The sequence below is a fragment of the Lagopus leucura genome, unplaced genomic scaffold, assembly GCF_019238085.1.
Source record: "Lagopus leucura isolate 7727_CA_CO unplaced genomic scaffold, USGS_WTPT01 Super-Scaffold_100002, whole genome shotgun sequence".
NCBI lineage: Eukaryota > Metazoa > Chordata > Aves > Galliformes > Phasianidae > Lagopus > Lagopus leucura.
This window is the reverse complement of record NW_024962263.1, coordinates 51644133-51662282: the sequence shown is the minus strand read 5'-3', so window position 1 is coordinate 51662282 and position 18150 is coordinate 51644133. Positions and strand designations below refer to the sequence as shown.

At 34.4% G+C, this 18150-nt stretch overlaps 1 protein-coding gene across 2 annotated transcripts in view; it reads right to left on the bottom strand.

Annotated features, from left to right (window-relative positions):
* Positions 1–18150, bottom strand: part of SNTG1 (syntrophin gamma 1) — a 326387-nt gene that overhangs the window by 98470 nt on the left and 209767 nt on the right. For both annotated transcript variants that reach the window (XM_042869538.1, XM_042869539.1), the window contains exons 7-8: positions 15887–15930; positions 15738–15779 (exon numbers count right to left, since the gene is read on the bottom strand). In XM_042869538.1, the coding sequence (XP_042725472.1) occupies positions 15738–15779; positions 15887–15930 (86 nt within the window). The remainder of the gene's footprint in view (positions 1–15737; positions 15780–15886; positions 15931–18150) is intronic.

Sequence of the window (18150 nt, the reverse complement as noted above, 5' to 3'; positions counted from 1 at the left end):
CATATACTGGAGTACATAAAACACGTAAGCCAGAAAGTGCTTGGTCTTGACATGTACAACAAAGAGATATACTAGTTAATGATTACTACAAAGAGAATAAATAAGCTACCAATCCCATGCCACTTACTTTTCAGTGATTATCAAATCCATTCTTGAAAATAAAGTTAATTGAAGAAACTTTGATTCTTAATTGAATTAACATTCTTTTTTGAAGCTTTCATTTGAAATCTTTACTGCAACTTTAGATTTTTGCCTTTCTTTTATATAAACAATGAACAATTGTTGAACTGTATTAAATCAAGTGTGCTTCACAGGACTGGTTTACTTGATGTCCTCATTCAACAGGCACTTTCCTTTAGCATCTTTCCTTCATGTAGAAAGAGAATGAGATATGAGAGTAAATCTATTCTTACTGAGAATTGCTGGGGAATGTTTTTAGGAATATACTGGAACAGCTAATGTGAAATGGAAAAATTGGTAACTTTTATAAAAGGGTAACAGCCAAAATAAATGTGTCTAGTTGTTATGGAGAGTTGTGTCTCTGGAAAAAAAAAAAAAAAAAAGATGTTGAAAACAGGGAGTCAAACAGTTTGACTAGAAGATACAATACAGAATGGGCTTCTAGATTTTACAAACGTGAGTAGAATCCCAACAATGAGAAATACTGGCATATTCTTTCTTTCCTCTCTCTCCGTTATTGTCTGTCAGCACTGTAGCTAAAATTTTTACAGACCAATTTCATTAAAATGAGTCCTGCATGAATGCAAAAGTAGTGCTTATGCAGGCTTGGAAAATCTATGTTAATGAAAATATATCTATCCGCACAAGTATATCTATGCAGATCTGAAAATGCATATTCCACTGACAAAGTGATAGTTTTAAAGAGCTAGATTTTATGGTGGTGTGTGATACTTCTGAATAAAGTCTCTACATAACAATAACAGTAGTCTGAGCATTCAGTAATGCTTATAGTAATGTTGCCCTTTAATTTTATAAAACCTTTTAAAGTGCCAGTTAAAGACAACATTAGAGCATATGCTGATGTCTGTCTCAATATATTCACAAAAGCACTGATGTATGAAGTCCCTCTGACTTCAGCAAGTATTTTTCTTGAATGAGACACTAAATTCACTCTTAAATTACAAATGAAATTTATACATAAATGAATTGGCACAGACTTAAACAGAAGACAACAAAAAGCACATATTCCTTAAGATTTATGATTTTCTGAACCACAGCAAACACCATTCTTCACTGTAATTGAAAGCAAAAATTAGCTCATTAATGAATATCTTAAATTATTATCATTTGAAAAAACAAAAGAAGGATACTGTGCACTGTTATTCAATGTACTGGTTCATCTGCAGATCCCACAATACGTATTCTGGTACAATGACCTAAGGGCCCAAGGCTAGAAGGCTCGACACATGCATACAACTGCCTCAAATTATGTTTAATTATGTAAAAAGGCAATTGTTTCTTTCAGTAAAACCCATGTATGTGATACAGAATAGTACAGATATTCACAGTAAAAATATGCCAGTGTGGGGAGATTTAAATTCCCATGCTCTAATATTTATCAAATGTTTGCCCACAACAAATCAATTAGTATAATAGTTAAAATCATCAAAAATTTTCTTCCTTCACAAAATCTTTCTTACTGATGTACAGCACAAAGTAGAACATCATTTTGTGACAGCAGTTCCAACTCACGCTGCTCAACTGAAAGCATACATCAGATCATAGCTTGACATTACCAGAGAAGTTGATTGCTGTCTGGTCAGAGAACTTGATTTAGATATTTAGATACAAAATCTAATGAGTTGCACACTGGAATGGAAAACTTCCTCAAGCAAAGGAAAAAGAAATGCATGTGCCGAGGGTATATGAAGACATTAACTTCTATTCGGACACAACTTTTGCACCTAACTTGCTACCAGTACTGTTTTATAAAAGGGAAGGTGGATACAGTAATACTCGTAGTTACAGCAGAAAGATCATATTCAGTTTATCACTAAGCAATTATTCTGAAAAGTGGCAGAAAAAGGTTTAGTGTTTCTCAAGATGGCACGGGAATTGAACCAAGGTAGCACTAACACAGAGAATGATCCAGCTACAAAGACACTATATAAAAAATCATTTCAAAGCAATATACACAGTCTCTCGGGATTTGATGCTTTTTGACAAGTCCCATCAGACTTAGCACTCAGAAGCAAAATTATTCTCAATTCCAAGTGACAGTGATCATTTGAGCTAGACCATCAGGTGATTTCTCAGATGGGAACGTCACACCAGTCTGTTGTAACTATCTTCTGTCTTCACTCATCGATCTTTATCACACCTCACACCTGCTCTTATTGGCTTATGAGCCAATGTAGACATGAAAGTTCCAGTAACCTGAAGACTCAAGTACAAAGTAGAGCACTAAGTGATCTGCCTTTAAAAAGAGATAAAAAATATAATCATGTTCTGAGGTTCAAATATGAGCCACACAGTACTCTGACTTCTGTCAGATTTTTCTTCAATGTAGTGCCAAGGTAAAAAGAAAATTCTGTCACTTCAGTGATACACTGACAACCAAGCTGGAAGAAAAGATTAGTTTTTGAACTTGTAAAATGGTATTTTTTAACTCTTATTATTACGCTCCATAATCAGCACTAAAATGCTTAGGAATATTAAAATAGCAACAGACAGCAATTACTGCTGAGTTAGATGTTTTCTTTTCAAAAATAACATAGGAGAGCCTCAGCAAAAGATAATCATGCAAAAAATGGAGGAGGAGAAATGAAAAACTAACAGAATCGCAAAAGTAAAAGACTGCCAGGAAGGATGTTCTGGCAGCATTTTCCTGTTCTTCATTCATTGAATTTAGCATCATTAATAAACATAAACCCCCAAAAATATTGCTAGAAGTGCTTAATTTGCCTTCCTTAGGTCACGTACTCTAATTTGGAATTCTGTTTTACTAAAAATAAAAATATTATATTTACTAAAAATAGCCAATTACTGGTCATCACACTTCATATTCAATCAAATTATTAGCAGGCCAATACAGAAACTAAAACAAGGAATTAGAACTTGCTAAAATTTTTGCGTTTGAAGAATGGAAATGCCAGTGGTAGTCCTAAACTCAAACCTCCATATCACCGTCAGAAAAATAAAAAATCATTTCATTATAAAATCTGACTATGTTGCTTACAATGATCTATCTGTATTTTCTTTGAATCATACTGGCTAACCTTCAGACTGTCAATTCTGAGTTGACAGAACACAAGGGGAAATGGTTTCAAGCTCAAAGAGGGTAGATTTAGGTTAGAATATAAAGAAAAAATTATTTACAGTGGTGAGGCACCAGAACAAGCTGCCCAGTGACACTGTTGATGTGTCCCTGGAGACTTTCAAGATGAGGCTGGATGAGGCCCTTAGCAACCTGATCTAGCTGTGGATGTCCCTTCTCATTGCAGGAGAGTTGGACAAGATGGCCTTCAGAGGTTCCTTCCAACTCTCAAGGATTCACTCAAGAATTCTATGATTCTGTGACTATAATAATGCAAAAGTCACTTTCAAACAGTGAGTTCTCTTAATGCTCCCTAAACTTTATTCCATGGATTTCTATTAGTCTGGGACCATAGTCTGCAGAATAAACAAGTACACAGATACACTAATTAGTCACTGAGCAATCATTCATTCCAACAAGAAAATGAGTAGAAAATAATATATCAGTACTGTAAAAGGATACCGTATAGTGCTAAGATTAATATTTTAAGTGTTGAAAATTTACACTTCATTGCACATTACGTTTAAATGCTTCTTGTATCCTACAGCATATATTACAATATACACAACATGGACAAAATTTATTTTCATGTTCTGACTAAAGTTTAAGTAATGAGTCAATTGAAATTTGACTTGATTTGTTACAGAGCTTACTTGAGTATTAACACAGTTACTCATATCTCATATATGGCAAAAATAATCTATGCAAGTAAACAAATTTCAAAGAACCAGAAGACTAATCCAAACTCCATCCATGTTTCACGAGTTTTTTCAATACGCCTATATGTAGAGAGTGAATGCCAGAGCTGAATCACAGAAGTGCCAACCCTTTTTTTTCTCATTATCAACCCCCATATAGTTTTCCTCTAGGATTACTCAACTACACTGAATTATCTATGCAGCTATACAGTTTCAAAAACTCTTATTTAAACTCCCATAGCTATTCAATTTTTTTTTTTTTTTTTGAAACTTAACGTATACTCAACTGCTGGGAACCCACAATCTTTCTACACTAATTTATAAACACATTTTTAAATTATATATTTAAAGAGTTTCAAAACAGCTGACTGAGAAAAGTGAACAAAGGCCCTTATGTACAGAAAATGTTAAAAATAAAGTAGAACTGTTGCTAGTATGGTTGAAACTAAATTATGTTTATTCTACATTTTTTTTAAAGGTATGAAATTAGTAGCTTGAAAAGTTTTGGACAAAAGAAAAAAAATTTTTTTTTTTTTTTGGCTTTGGATATCACAACTGTATGAGGCTGATAAAGCCAACATCATTTAGATAAACTACTTAACCCTATCGTCTGTCAAACATTTTAAGTCAAGAAGCCTACTTATGATCTCAACTAGTTGTAGTAAAATGCATACTTCATCTCCTACTGACTTACATGCCTTAATTACAATAGAATTTATTTGTGTAAGTCTCTCATTGGTATCAGAGCTCAGAAATATACACATGAACCAGAATTTGGTTTGGATCAATCTTACTGCCATTTTCCAAATAAAAATTAATCAAATTTACTTTAGAATTAATATGTGATCTATTTATAAGCAAAATATAACAAAATATAACCTGCTGGAATCAGGTATTTACAGTACTGTTACAACATCTACAGACTTGTCCAAAGCTTTCTCAACACAACACCATCATACCTGTGTTAACTTTTGTGTGCAGTCAGATTACCAACAATCACCCCCCATCAGCCTGCAATGGATTTCTCCTTTAAGACACAAGATGTTTTTGACTATTAGTCAGAAACCAACTGTGACAGCAGGCTTTAATGAGATGGTTGTTCTTTTTTAGGTCTTCTTGACTACATGTGGTGGAGAATATTCAAAGAAAACTATCACCTGCAGAATGTTTAAGCAACCTGCAAAAGCTTTGCACGTGGCTTCTCCGTAACAAATGGCAATTGCTTTTTACCTTCAAGGAAACCTGATGCAAAACTTCAAAGACTTTTTTTTCTACTTTTTCTTAAAAAACAATCTAGGGCATTTTAACACCGAGATCAGATGTAGAAATTCCTCCTACTTAATCCTTAAGCATAAAATCCTTTACTAGTCACACAAGTAGTATATTTAATGGGCACTAGTCCCATATAATATAAAGACATTATCCATGTCATATTTGGAAAAATAAATAACATCAGCTATATTCACACTTACGTGCATGAGTTCTAGACTATGTAGATACAGTTTGAATGAAGACCATTAGAAATCCTTTTATTAATTGAAATGTATTTTCTAATGATAGAAGACATTATGCTAAAGCCAAAAGGCTTCATATAAAAGATTTAGCACTTCCAATATTTTTTTCTCTTCTAAGTAACTGTAAATAAAAAATCAAAGTGAGGTTGAAAGTGGAAATTCTTTTTCCTAGCAAGATGAAAGAGGAACTGAATGTGACTTGGAATTAAGGACTTGAGATTTTCCAGGTAAAGTGTGCTTCCCACTACAAAACTGAGAGAAGGAAATAATTACTTATTGGAGAAAATAACTTATAGGAGGAAATAATTCCAACCTAATTTTCCATGTTAAGGATTTAGAGCTCATTTTTACCCTCACAGTTTGGTCATACTGCACTTTATTAATATTATTATTTTTTTGTTAGAGTAATGAACCCTTAAAGGGTCTGAGCTTTCTAGGCTTGATTATTAACACAGAAGCTGCTTCTTTATCTATTAAACTGACAAGAATTCACTGCTTCTTCACTAAAACTTTTTAGACACTTCAAATTTACCAGAAAAAGCATTTTCACAGTTGATTAATATATATGACATTTATAAGGCATTTACTAAACAAGTTTCTTATTTCTGCATACTGTTTGTGAAAATATCATAAGTAATACGCAAAATTCAGGCATGTTACTACACCAAATATCATGTTGGCTCCTGCTTCTGTTCCTCATATTTCAAGAGTGAAAGTTGCCCAGTTGGCACAGCAATTTGAAATACATTCTTAAATTTCAAATATTTTCTGAATAGAAATATGTCTGAGATTGTTCAAAACACTGTTAGAATGCTTTTCTGAGAAAGCAGAACCCCAGTTTAAGTGAGGGGGTGATGATGGAATCAGTAACAGAATAAGTGTGCTTACACTAATCTCATTGCAAGACTGGGGTCAAACACACAGCCAGTGGCAAATTTCACATTTACATATTCAATATAAAATTTGCTGATGGCAAATATGACCTTAACATTTACTTTTCATGAACAGTCACACTAATCAAGCACCAGCATATAAGTCCTCATGAAAAATTAATAAAAAGTAGTCTTAAAGACTTTGAAATCAAATTTTAATTCTGAATTTGAATAAATATTAATGTGTAAGCCTAGTGGTATTTGTTCAACACTAAATGTTATCAACTTCACAATGACATAAAGCATAATTCTTGGACAAATTTGTATATTAAGTAATGTTTTAGATCAATGTATGCAGTTAACTCTGTTAAGCTTCTTGGCAGTGAGGCTCTAATCTCAGAGAGAGATATTTCAGTAGTTCTGGAAACATACTCAGTGGCAGAAGTTTTCACTGAGAAAATGCATAATAAGAGTCTTTAGTGACATTTAATGTAATGGTGTCCTTTTCACTGTGGAGAAATAATTCTACTGCATCTAACTAAAACTGAGAAACTGACTTGGTACTTTATAAATATTATATAAAACTGAGAAAAAAAGAGTCCTTAACTCATCAAAACATTTTAGTTGTTACTTTTAGGCAAAGGCATACATATTTTGCTTAGCTGGGATCCAACACAGTTATCCAAAAATATGAAATATCAATAAACAATATTGTCTAAACATTTTTACATTTTTTTTCAATAGAATCTAAATTTAAATTTTGGGAGAACTGAATTTGGAGGTACTCACATTGGGTATTAATTAACTGGAGGACACTTGCAGATATTTTACTAGCTGATGTTGTTGACAAGCTACTCTCCATCATATTTGAAAACTCATTGTCATCAGGTTTAAGTCCGTGGTGATCAGATAAAGAGAAATATCACTCCTAGGTTTAAGAAAGGGAGAAAGAAAGATCTGGGGAACTACAGACCAGTGACTTTTACCTCCATGCCTGTGAAAATCATGGAGCAGATACCCCTGGAAAATACATGAAGACATATGTGAGACAAGGAGGTGGTCTGAGAGAGCCAGCAGAGCTTCACCAAGGGAATATTTTGCCTCACCAATCTGGTGACCTTCTGAGATGAAGCAATGGCATCAGTGGACAAAGGTAAGTCATCTATCTGGTCTTCTGCAAGGCCTTTAACTTGATCCCATACTACATCTTTATCTCTAAATTGGAGAAATGCGGATTTAAAGGGTGGACTATCCAGTGAATAAAGAATTCGTTGGACAGTCGCAACCAGAAAACTGTGGTCATCAGCTCTATGTTCATATGGAGAAGGGTCATGAGTGGCGTCCTCCAGGGGTCCATCTTGGGACCAGTGCTCTTGAGCATCTTTATTATCAACAGAGATAATGGGATTGAATGAACTCTGAGCAAGTTTGTGGATGATACAAAGCTGATACAACAAAAGGAAGGAATGCTATCCAGATGGACCTGGACAAGCTTGAAAATTGGGCCCACATAAACATAATGAATTTCATCAATAAGGCCAATTGCAAGATGCCACACTTTTGTCAGAGCAATCCTAGATGCATGCACAGATCTGGAGAAGAACTCACTGATAGCACCCTTGTGGAGAAGGACTTGGGGGTGGTAATGGATAAAGATCTGGACAGTCAGATCTTAGTCAGCAGTGTGAGCATGCACCCTGGAAGGCCAACTGCATCCTGGGCTGCATTAAAAGAGGAGTGGCCAGCAGGGCAAGGGTACTGATTATCCCTCTCTACTCAGCTGTCATGAGATCCCATCAGGAGAACTTACTGCGTCCAAGCCTGGGGCCCCTAATACAAGAAAGATGCAGAGGAGAGCCATGAAAATGACCAGAGGGCTAGAGCACCTCTCCTATGAAAAAGACTGAGGGAGTTGGGCTTGTTCAGCCTGGAGAAGAGAAGGCTCCAAGAAGATCTACTGAAAAACCTACTGAAAAGCCTACTGAAAAAGTATCATCAGGAGGGAGGCACACTTTTTCATTTAAACAGAAGTCTTCCAATAAGATGAAAAGATTTTGGCCTTCATAACTTCTTGGACATTGAGAAGTGTAGCTGTACTAGTAAAATTTTAAATGTCTTTGTACTGTTTTTGTGATCACTATTGTGGAGGTGATTAATTTTACTCTCAAACCTCACTTATTGATTGACAAAAGGATTATTTATATAACTTGTAAAATCTTATAATCTTCCAGTACAAATGTTAAAATGCAATGTTTTATCTATTAGAATTCCTTGCAGCAGATGCAAGATCTCACCAAACTTTTCTGGATAACCAGAAATTCAAAAATAATACATTATGACCTAACATGTACAGGAGACTTTGAATGTGTTCTGTATTAGAACTTTATGTAAATATGACTATATATAAGATTCCAAAAAAGCCTTAACATGACTGAGATATGAAGGTTTTGTAAAGGATGTCCATTTACCCATTTAGTATGTAAAATGCATTATACTCAAAATATTATAAGAAGAAATTTCAGTATTTCAGGGAAAACAGAGATACTCTCAGTACTTAGTACTTGCACATTGACATGCTAAAATATGGGAGACTTTTTAATGCAGACTGTTCTTTTGAACTTTTCTTTTAGTGGGTCAGCATAATTAGAACCTTGGAAATATTCTGAATCAGGACTGGTTTGACAAGGGCATGTGAAGTAGAGCATATCTACCTACACTTACAAGACCTAATTTAAAGATACATGTCATTACCTTAGTAATGCCATTTCAGCTTGAGCACTGACTACTTCCCATTTTGTTCAGAAAAGTACTAACGACACAAGCAGGCAACAACATCTGCAGGTCTTTGCACTACAGTCTGAAGAAAGGATAACCTTTGTAAATTCTAATGTAGAACTTCTTCCTTTTGACACGACACCTGCACTCAATTTTTTCTTGTGATCTAACCCAGTGTTTTAGTAGGCACTATCTTCTACATTAGTAGAATAACTAATGGGAAACAGGATATACGAAATTGAACTTGTAGAAAGAGTCCACTATTAACATGGTAATGTCAAGAAAGAAACTGCTGAACTATAAAAACAGGCACAGTACTGACAAACAGGTAGCAAAGCACCAGTATTATACTATTCCATACTAATGGGTAAGAAATATGGAGTGGGCCATTTGGAAGCTTCCCTATATCTGGCTGAACAGTCCAACATTGAATACGAATGAAAAAATATAGACTCCATTTTCCTTTCCTCTTCTTCGTCCACCAAAAAGTTAGAATACAAAGACCCAATATAAAGAGGGAGAAAAAAAAAAAAAAAAAAGAGAGAAAAAAAAAAGGGGGGGACCTAGAAGTACAGGTGTTAGATAAGCCCTGGATAAATACTGGCACTTTTTTGAGCACAACTCTTTACTTGTGATTCTTTCTGGCTAGCTAAAGTGGTATACATGCTTTCCTTCAACCAATGTAATCTCTCTGATCCATATCAAGCCATAAGAAATAAAAATGTTGTCTTTCAGAGTTGAACATTTCCTACTAGTCTATGTCACATGACCATTTCCCTTTTAAAGAAAATACTGGTGTTGCCTCTCAGATAATATTTTCTAGTCCATATGAGTTAGAGAAAATTTTTCAATAGTGACCCAGGAAAAATAATATTTGTCAATGGAAGGTTTCCTTTTCCGTACACTAAAATGTCCTGAACTCACAGAATGCTATATGCATTCTTGTTTCCTTTGATTCTTGGTGGCACTTCATGTTTTCTATGCGACTCATACTTTCACTCTGCTGACTCATATTTTCACTCTACCCTTACTAAACCTTACTAAACCTTACAGGATTTTGACTTTGAGAATTACAGCAGCGTAAAAAGAAAATAATTATATTAATCATATTGACTCAATATTCCCCATGCTAACATTCTACCCACTTATTAAAATTACTAGAAGTGTTGAATAATTTTAAGAGATGGAGTCTTAAAACAAGTAATACAAGTATAGCTAACTTGAGAAAAAGATATGAAAAGTAAGTTAGGAAGACATGCAATGCAGATCAGTGTATTTATAAAGTTTAATGTCATGGCTGTTGAATAAACCCTAGCCTTTTCTGTGTTCTGCACAAACACTGTTTATTTAAACAACAAAAATATGGCTGAATACATATTATACTACTTCTCTAGGATGCATCCTAACAAAAAGAATTTCTACTACATAGGAAAAAGAAACGAGAGCTCCCGCAAAACACAAAAAGAAGACAAAACCAGACAAACAGGTACCTCTAGGGATTATTTATACCAGCTAGGTTCTTTTCTACCTGATGTACACTCACTTCAAACTAATGTCAAAATACTTGACAGATCATTATTAACTCCAAGTTTCATGAACAATAAGGAAATTATAAATATGTTGTTACAGATATTTTCATTAATTATACCATGGTAAAAGAGGTGAGGTTAACACTTTTCTTATAACCACAGGTCTCAAACAGAATGGCAGTATGGAATAACTAACATCTTGGCCTCTTCATATGAAGAAAACTATTGAGGAATGATCAAGCTCTCCTCTTACAAGTGCTGACTATGCAGCTTCAATGTCTAAATATCTTTCGGTTTCATCTCTTGCCTTATAAATGCAACATGATTATTATTCTGTTTAAAACATGAAAAAAATTACTGAAGATATTCATCATAAGTTTAAAAAATCAGCTTGGATGAAAACTGATTAAAAAAAAAAAAAAAAAAAAAAGATTTGTCAACTGCATATAATTCCTGCACATAATTCCAGTTAAGTAACTACAGCTTCTATGCCATCGGCTTTACGAAATATATAGCATAATTGAAATTCTGCTAGAATATAGGGAAAAGGGTGAAAGCTACAATGCAATGCACATGGGCATCTCATTTCATGTCAAACTCACAGAAAAGATGCCTTGTTCAAAATGTAGCTGATATTTGAATTGTAATATGGTGCTACACAGAATACCTCGCTGTATCAAAAAAACCACCAAAGTTTAAATACCTACACAGATTCTATATCTACCAATATCAGCTTCTCCCTGGACTATAACCTCGCTTTTCAAGTAACTTACTTGGTGAGAAACCATTTTTGTTATAGGCACTTAAAAGACTAGGTGTTTACTGTTTGGATTGACGTTGTTGGTGACTGGATTTATGCACTGTTGCACCGAATTCCTCAGGCAGAAGCCTAAATGTGTATGCCTATCTATGCATGCTATTCCTAATTTCAGATTATAAAAAGTCTTGCAAAATGCTAAAGAGAGAAAAAAAGATGGCAAAAAAAAAAATATATATATATATATATATATATATATCCAGAGTAGAAAGAGTTCCAACTCATCTAAATTAAGAAACATAACAAGATATCCCCTACTTCCAAATTCAACTTGAGACTGTGCTTCTAGAGACAAATTGTCTCTATGATGTTGAGAGATGATTTTTTAACTTTTTTTTCCAACCTCCTCCAATGCTGATATTTTACCAGACAGAACATATTTATTTTACCATAGGAGAGTACTAAGAGTGAAGGAATGCTCTGCTGTATTCAGATGGGATTCTTTACAACCCCAGTAAAACAACAAATTGACATTCAGTCTTTGATAGAAACTCATAATATCCTTTCATGATAACAAATAATATCCTCACCTTCTACAAATGGAAAACTAAGCTCAAAATTCACCTAAAGCTAAGAAAATTCCAATGGGAAGTGGGCAGACATCTCCTGTAAGTTAAACCAAAAAACAAGTAAACTTACATATTCAGCCTTATAAGTCTTATCTACCTATTGATTTTTCATATTCAGGCTTCAGATTGTAATGTACTTTTGGAATAACACGATCTGTGCTCCACTGGATGCTTTATTAACAGACTTAGTAACTAATGGAAGACAACAAAGGATACCATAGGTGCCCACACAGGTTAAGTCAACTAAGTTTGCTGCATATCAGAGATTCTCCCTACTATGAAAGACTGTACTAATTTGATAAAACGACTTATTTTTGAAATTCAAATGAAAATATAGTTTGATTTGTGTGGCAGAGTAAAAACAGTACAGTGAAACACCATGGTTGGCTGATTAGTAATCGGTGTAATACTACAGGCTGCATTGATCATTATGCAGAATTTTTCATTACTGAGTTATGAGGATAGGACATTTGCTTAGAATGTTTTTGCAAACAGCAATAAGCGTTGGATCTAGAAAAGAAAAAGAATGAACACACATTGCATTCCAAGTACAGATAATGTATACGCATCTGAATTTCCTATGGGAAGCTTCAGCTTTACACACTGGAAAATCTTTCCTACTGCTTCACAGTAAATATTTTCTAAGATATCAGGGCAACTCAAAATGTTAATATATTCTCTCATCATATGATACCTGCTAAGTCTTAACTAGATCCAGAAAAAAAGGAATTATGATCAGAACGAAACAAAACTCTAACATTATGGACCCTGCACAGCCATTTCAAAAGTACCTAGATGTGGTAAGGATTGGACATTAAATATTCATTGCAGTTCTAATCCATGCTGAGAGCAACTATGTTCTACATACTTTCTACATACTTTGCATTTTCTCTGTTACTGTTAATGTCTCTGTTTGACATTAGAACTATGGATCCCATATTTGATAAAGATTAGCATAGGAGTGCTATAAGAGCTTCATGGAACATGTTACAGACAAAATCTACCTGTAACTCCTGCTGGCAAACTAGTTTCTGTATCTGCTCCTTAGTCAGGTCTGTGCCTAAAATCCTACATAAATGTACCTGATCTATCATTAACAAACCAGCACTTATTATAATCAGACTTTCAGCAAATTCACTACACATACATGCACATCACTGTGCAGCAGGCAAACAATGACTTAGTTGCCATTACAGAAACAAGGTAGAATTGCTCCAACTGAAGTGCTGCAGTGGATGGCGATAAGCTCTTCAGAAGGGACAGACAAGGAAGAAGGAGAGGTTGTGTGGCTCTCTGTGTTAGAGAGTGCTTTGATGTTGTTGAGCTTGGTGATGGGAATGAGTCTCTGTGGATAACGGTCAGGGGGAGGGTTAATAAGGTGGACATCCTGGAGGGGGTCTGTTAGCAATAGGATTAGAGAGAATGGTCTCAAGTTGTGCCAGGGGAGATTCATTTTGGACATCAGGAAATATTTCTTCTGTGAGAGAGTGGTCAGTCACTGAAACAAACTGCCCAGGGAGGTGGTGGTCACCATCCCTGGAGATGTTCAAGAAACACTGAGATGTACTGAGGGACATGGTTTAGTGGGAAATACTGATGATTGGTGGACAGTTAGAGTGGATGATATTTGAGGTCTTTTCTAACCATTGTGATTCTGTGATGCTATTATCATACTAAATTCAATGTTTCTAGAAAAAAAAAATCAAAATATGGCATTTATGTTTGTTTTACATCTCTTCCTCTGCAGATCTTAGTTTAAAAAATGTTACATAGACTACTTAAATATTGGCCAATATCATTTCTTCATTCTTAGAAATTATTTGTCCAAGCACTATTATTTGTACAAGTACTTGTATATACACAATGGCACATTCATAGCTAGTAAGCAAACACCTTTGCTTTCTTATTATTCTTATTTAAATAACATTATTTATAAGGAGTTTGAGAAGAATATTACGTGGGACTAAAAAGGTTTGAAATAAAATGATATTGGCTACTCTATGCGAATCTGTCCTTTTGGGCAGATTTGAATAAACTTACCAGTTTTAATTTGCTTTTTTGTGTGCAGGTCTGCACTTTTATTAACATCTTTTTCTCATGTCTTGAAATTTCAACATCACATTGAAATCCCATTGAGATATTTACCATATTAAAGCATTAAAACAAAACTATGGTAATCCCATAAAAGATTAAAATCTGGCCACTACTGCACAGCCAAAGCTTAAAACTAAGGCAAATATGAATGTTATTCTGTTTATACAGAAGATGGATTAAGGTTTCTTGTCATGGTTTTATGATTTTTGGTTATCGGTATTCCATATCATAACACCATGTAGTGTATTGGGAGTTAAACTGTTAATGCTCCAGTTCTGGGCACCTGTCCAGAAGAGAAGAAGAACTACATACTCCAGGGAGCTTTGAGGTCAGGGAGGAGATACAACCCTAGCAAAGTCACCTGATGTCCTCTTCTTCACCAGGCTCTCTTCCCTGCTGCTCAACTGATCTGCGCATCTCACCTCAGTGTTACGGTGAGGCCTTTCCAACCTTTCGGACACTCTCATTATATTTGATTTAATAGCTTCATTTCTAATTATATTGTATTATAGCATGTTACCTTGCATTCTGATACCACATTTAGTAAATTAGTTTGTTTCTCCTCAGATCACTGCCACTGTTTTTAATTATTTTGGGGTCCCCTGTCTCCCTTTTCTGATGGCACGGATTGTGTGAAAACCCTCCGCTCCATTAGTCACGGAACTGGGCCGAACCAGCCAATAAACAGTTGACAGTTCTAAGGAATAATGAATGATTTGCAACACAAATTTCCAGCACAAAACCACTGCATAAATGCATTCTGAGAGGTGGAAGAGTGCACTCATTTTGTCTTTCAGCCTGCACTTATTTGTTTGTCAGAATTTCATCGACCCATGCTTTCTATACCTGAATGGCATACATTTATCAATCTGTCATAATGCAGAATAAAGTATTAAATGCAGAGCATTTATGAATTGATAAAATGAGCTGTACAATTATAGTTGCTGTGGACCTAAACAGGAATAAAGGATAATTTCGTTAGTAATCTTTGGTAATCTTCCATTCATGGCATTATTTCTCAAGCTTAGTGTTTCCTACTTCTGAAAGTCCTTAAGGACAATCAAACAGCCAAATATAACACATATAATACTTTTACATCTCAAATACACATGCCTCCTCTATGAGGAATCTCCTTAATACCCTGTTCATTTCTACCCTTATGAACGAGGAGAGCATCCTCATAAATGAAAGCCAGAGAATGGAAGCCAGACTAATGCTTTGTTTTGATTTTAAATAGGTTTTAAAACAACAAATAAATCCCAACATAGTGCAAATTATGACTTTTGAAATTAAAATGACCTCGCACAACCAGAAAGGTTTAGCAGTACTTAAATTTGATAGCTATAAGCCAGAAGAAGAATGGTTAGGAAAACATACAGCTAAAATCCTCATAATAAAATAACCACCTTTAGTAAACAATCTGAGAACAGTAATTATAACAAGTCTACAAAGAAGATCAAAGATTTTCTAAACAAGAAGGTACAGTGTATTTTTTTTTTAGGAATAACAATAATACAACTGACACCAGTGTACTGCTATCATTTCAATAACTATAATAGACGAAATGTAGACTGAAAAACAGAAAAGCTCACCACTTCTTCATGCCTGCATTTTCTCACATTAATTCCATTAATCTGTTATTAAAAAGATAAAGAGAAGACTTACTCTACATTTCATAAGTATAGATTTTATTTCACTTTTCTAGAAAATTATACATAAAAGTACTTCCAAGTTCACTCACCTGCAGAATTGCATCTCCTATAAAGAGCAAACCTGAAAGTTCAGCTGAAAATAGAAAGCATATTTTTCACTCAATTTGCACAAAATATCCCATATTTCTTGTACTTACATTTATATTTCATTTATGTTTTTACATAATCTTTTAAAAAAAATAAGAAAAAAAAAAAAAAAAAAAAAGCAATATGTAGCTTCTAAGTAGGTATTTGGAATCTTATTAATCCTAAAACAGCAGCTTTCATTGTTTCAGTGAAAGAGTTCTTTCATCTGAAGTAACAAAACTCCAAAACATCTTCCATCAATGTATAGCATCTTTTGGGCCATAATGGTGAAGTATGGCAGGCTTTTCTGAAAACAGAATGACTACAGAACTAGGTCCTATTTACCTGTGAGACATGATTTCTTAGAAGCTCTGAGTGAAAAGAACTCTAGAGCTACTTATGAAAGACAACCTTTAACTTGTAAGATTTTATCAAAGAATCTGTAGATCCTATGTTTTTGATTAACTCAGTGGTGTATTTATGCTGGATAACACCTTCTCTGTTCAAGAGCTAAACAATCAGGGTGTTGTACAAAATCATCATAAATACTGGACTTGATTTTTAAAATAGATACCCTCCAAGTCATAAGGGAATTAACCAAAACTGATTCAAAAATTAACATTTTAAAATATTGAGTTATATTACAGAGCTATCAAATGCATTTCATAAACACAAAATTAATATAATAAAGGATGTGTCTATAAAAACTATATAATCTCTAACATGAAAACTAAGGAATACTAACAGAATACATGGAATTATTTGTCTATAGCATTTTGAAACATCACAGAAGATGCTGTTTAGAAAAATCTGAAACTTGACTTGGTCCAACTAATTTTTACTTCCTTACATGAGAGACTGGCAATAATATTCACATAAATTATGATAATATATTTGAAGGTATATTTGCCTTATTAGGCAAGACACAACAATGGATTCTTGAATTATGAGAGTATTTCTAATATATTTTATGTTTAAGAAACGTGTATCTCAATATTCCTCTTTAGACATGGGGCTTACATGTTATTATCAAATTACATATGACTTAATTACCTATATACAACACGGTTGGTATGAATTGCATGAACTATCACATTCTTGTTTAGAGGCCTAAAAAATGAACCAGAATCCAATTGGTAAAAGGGCAGAACTAAGCCTCCAACGTTCTGAGGTACAGGTCCTAGGTTAAACAGCATTTTCCAAGATACTAAGCAGAGATGACACTTGCATAGCCTTGTTCTACACAAGAGACGTCCCTTGCAACTAGCTCTCTAAACACTTTTATTGAAAGCAGTAATAGAGTTTATACCTCAAGTATGTACTGAAGTTAGAAATAATGCATCACTCTAACAAAACAAAACAAAACAACAAAAAAATAATAACAAAAGGAAACAGCATGCACTTTAGTGTGCTCAATTAAACTTTGTCTATGTTTCTTATTTTTCCTGCAGTGCTTAATAGCTTTTTAATAGCTTGTGTAGGCAATATATGCCACATTATTATGTATTACACACTTATATTTATACTGAAAATAATGGAGTCACTTCTTAAGGCTAACCTTTTAGTTTTCCTTAGGGGCTCATTCTCTGCTACACTGCAGCATCTCTACACACGACCATCACATCTACATTTCAGGGTCAGCTTTCAGATCTCAGTATTTTAAGATTCCCCTGTACATTTCTTTATCTACAGTGTGTGGACAAATATGAGCTTTTTTCTCTAGTTGAGCTTTTTAGTTGTGCAGAAGCAGCATTCCAAAATTACTGTAAGCAGATGGAGGAAAATGCTTCCAAGTTTGCTTATGCTTATATACACAAATACATATAAACATAACAAAGATCATAAATACACTCTAGAAGTACTTATTCACAACCTTGATCCTTCATCGAGTGCATCACGAGTCATCTAACAAGAACCCGTCTTCATAGCACATGCTGTATAATTCCCACAACTTCAAAACATTGGCAGTTAAAAATATGCATGATTAAAGCCTTCATACACTACTGATTTTGCTAAATATCAGTTGCTGCAAAAGTTTACTGACCGCAGCACTATATGTTTTTCTCTCTCAATTGGAGCGGTATGGATTCAAAAGATGGACTATTAGATGGATTAAGAACTGGTTAGCTGGTCGCAGTCAAAGGGTTGTGATCAACGGTTCTATGTCTGAGTGGAGGCCAGTCGCAAGTAGCGTCCCTCAGGGTTCAGCCTTGGGACCAGTGCTCTC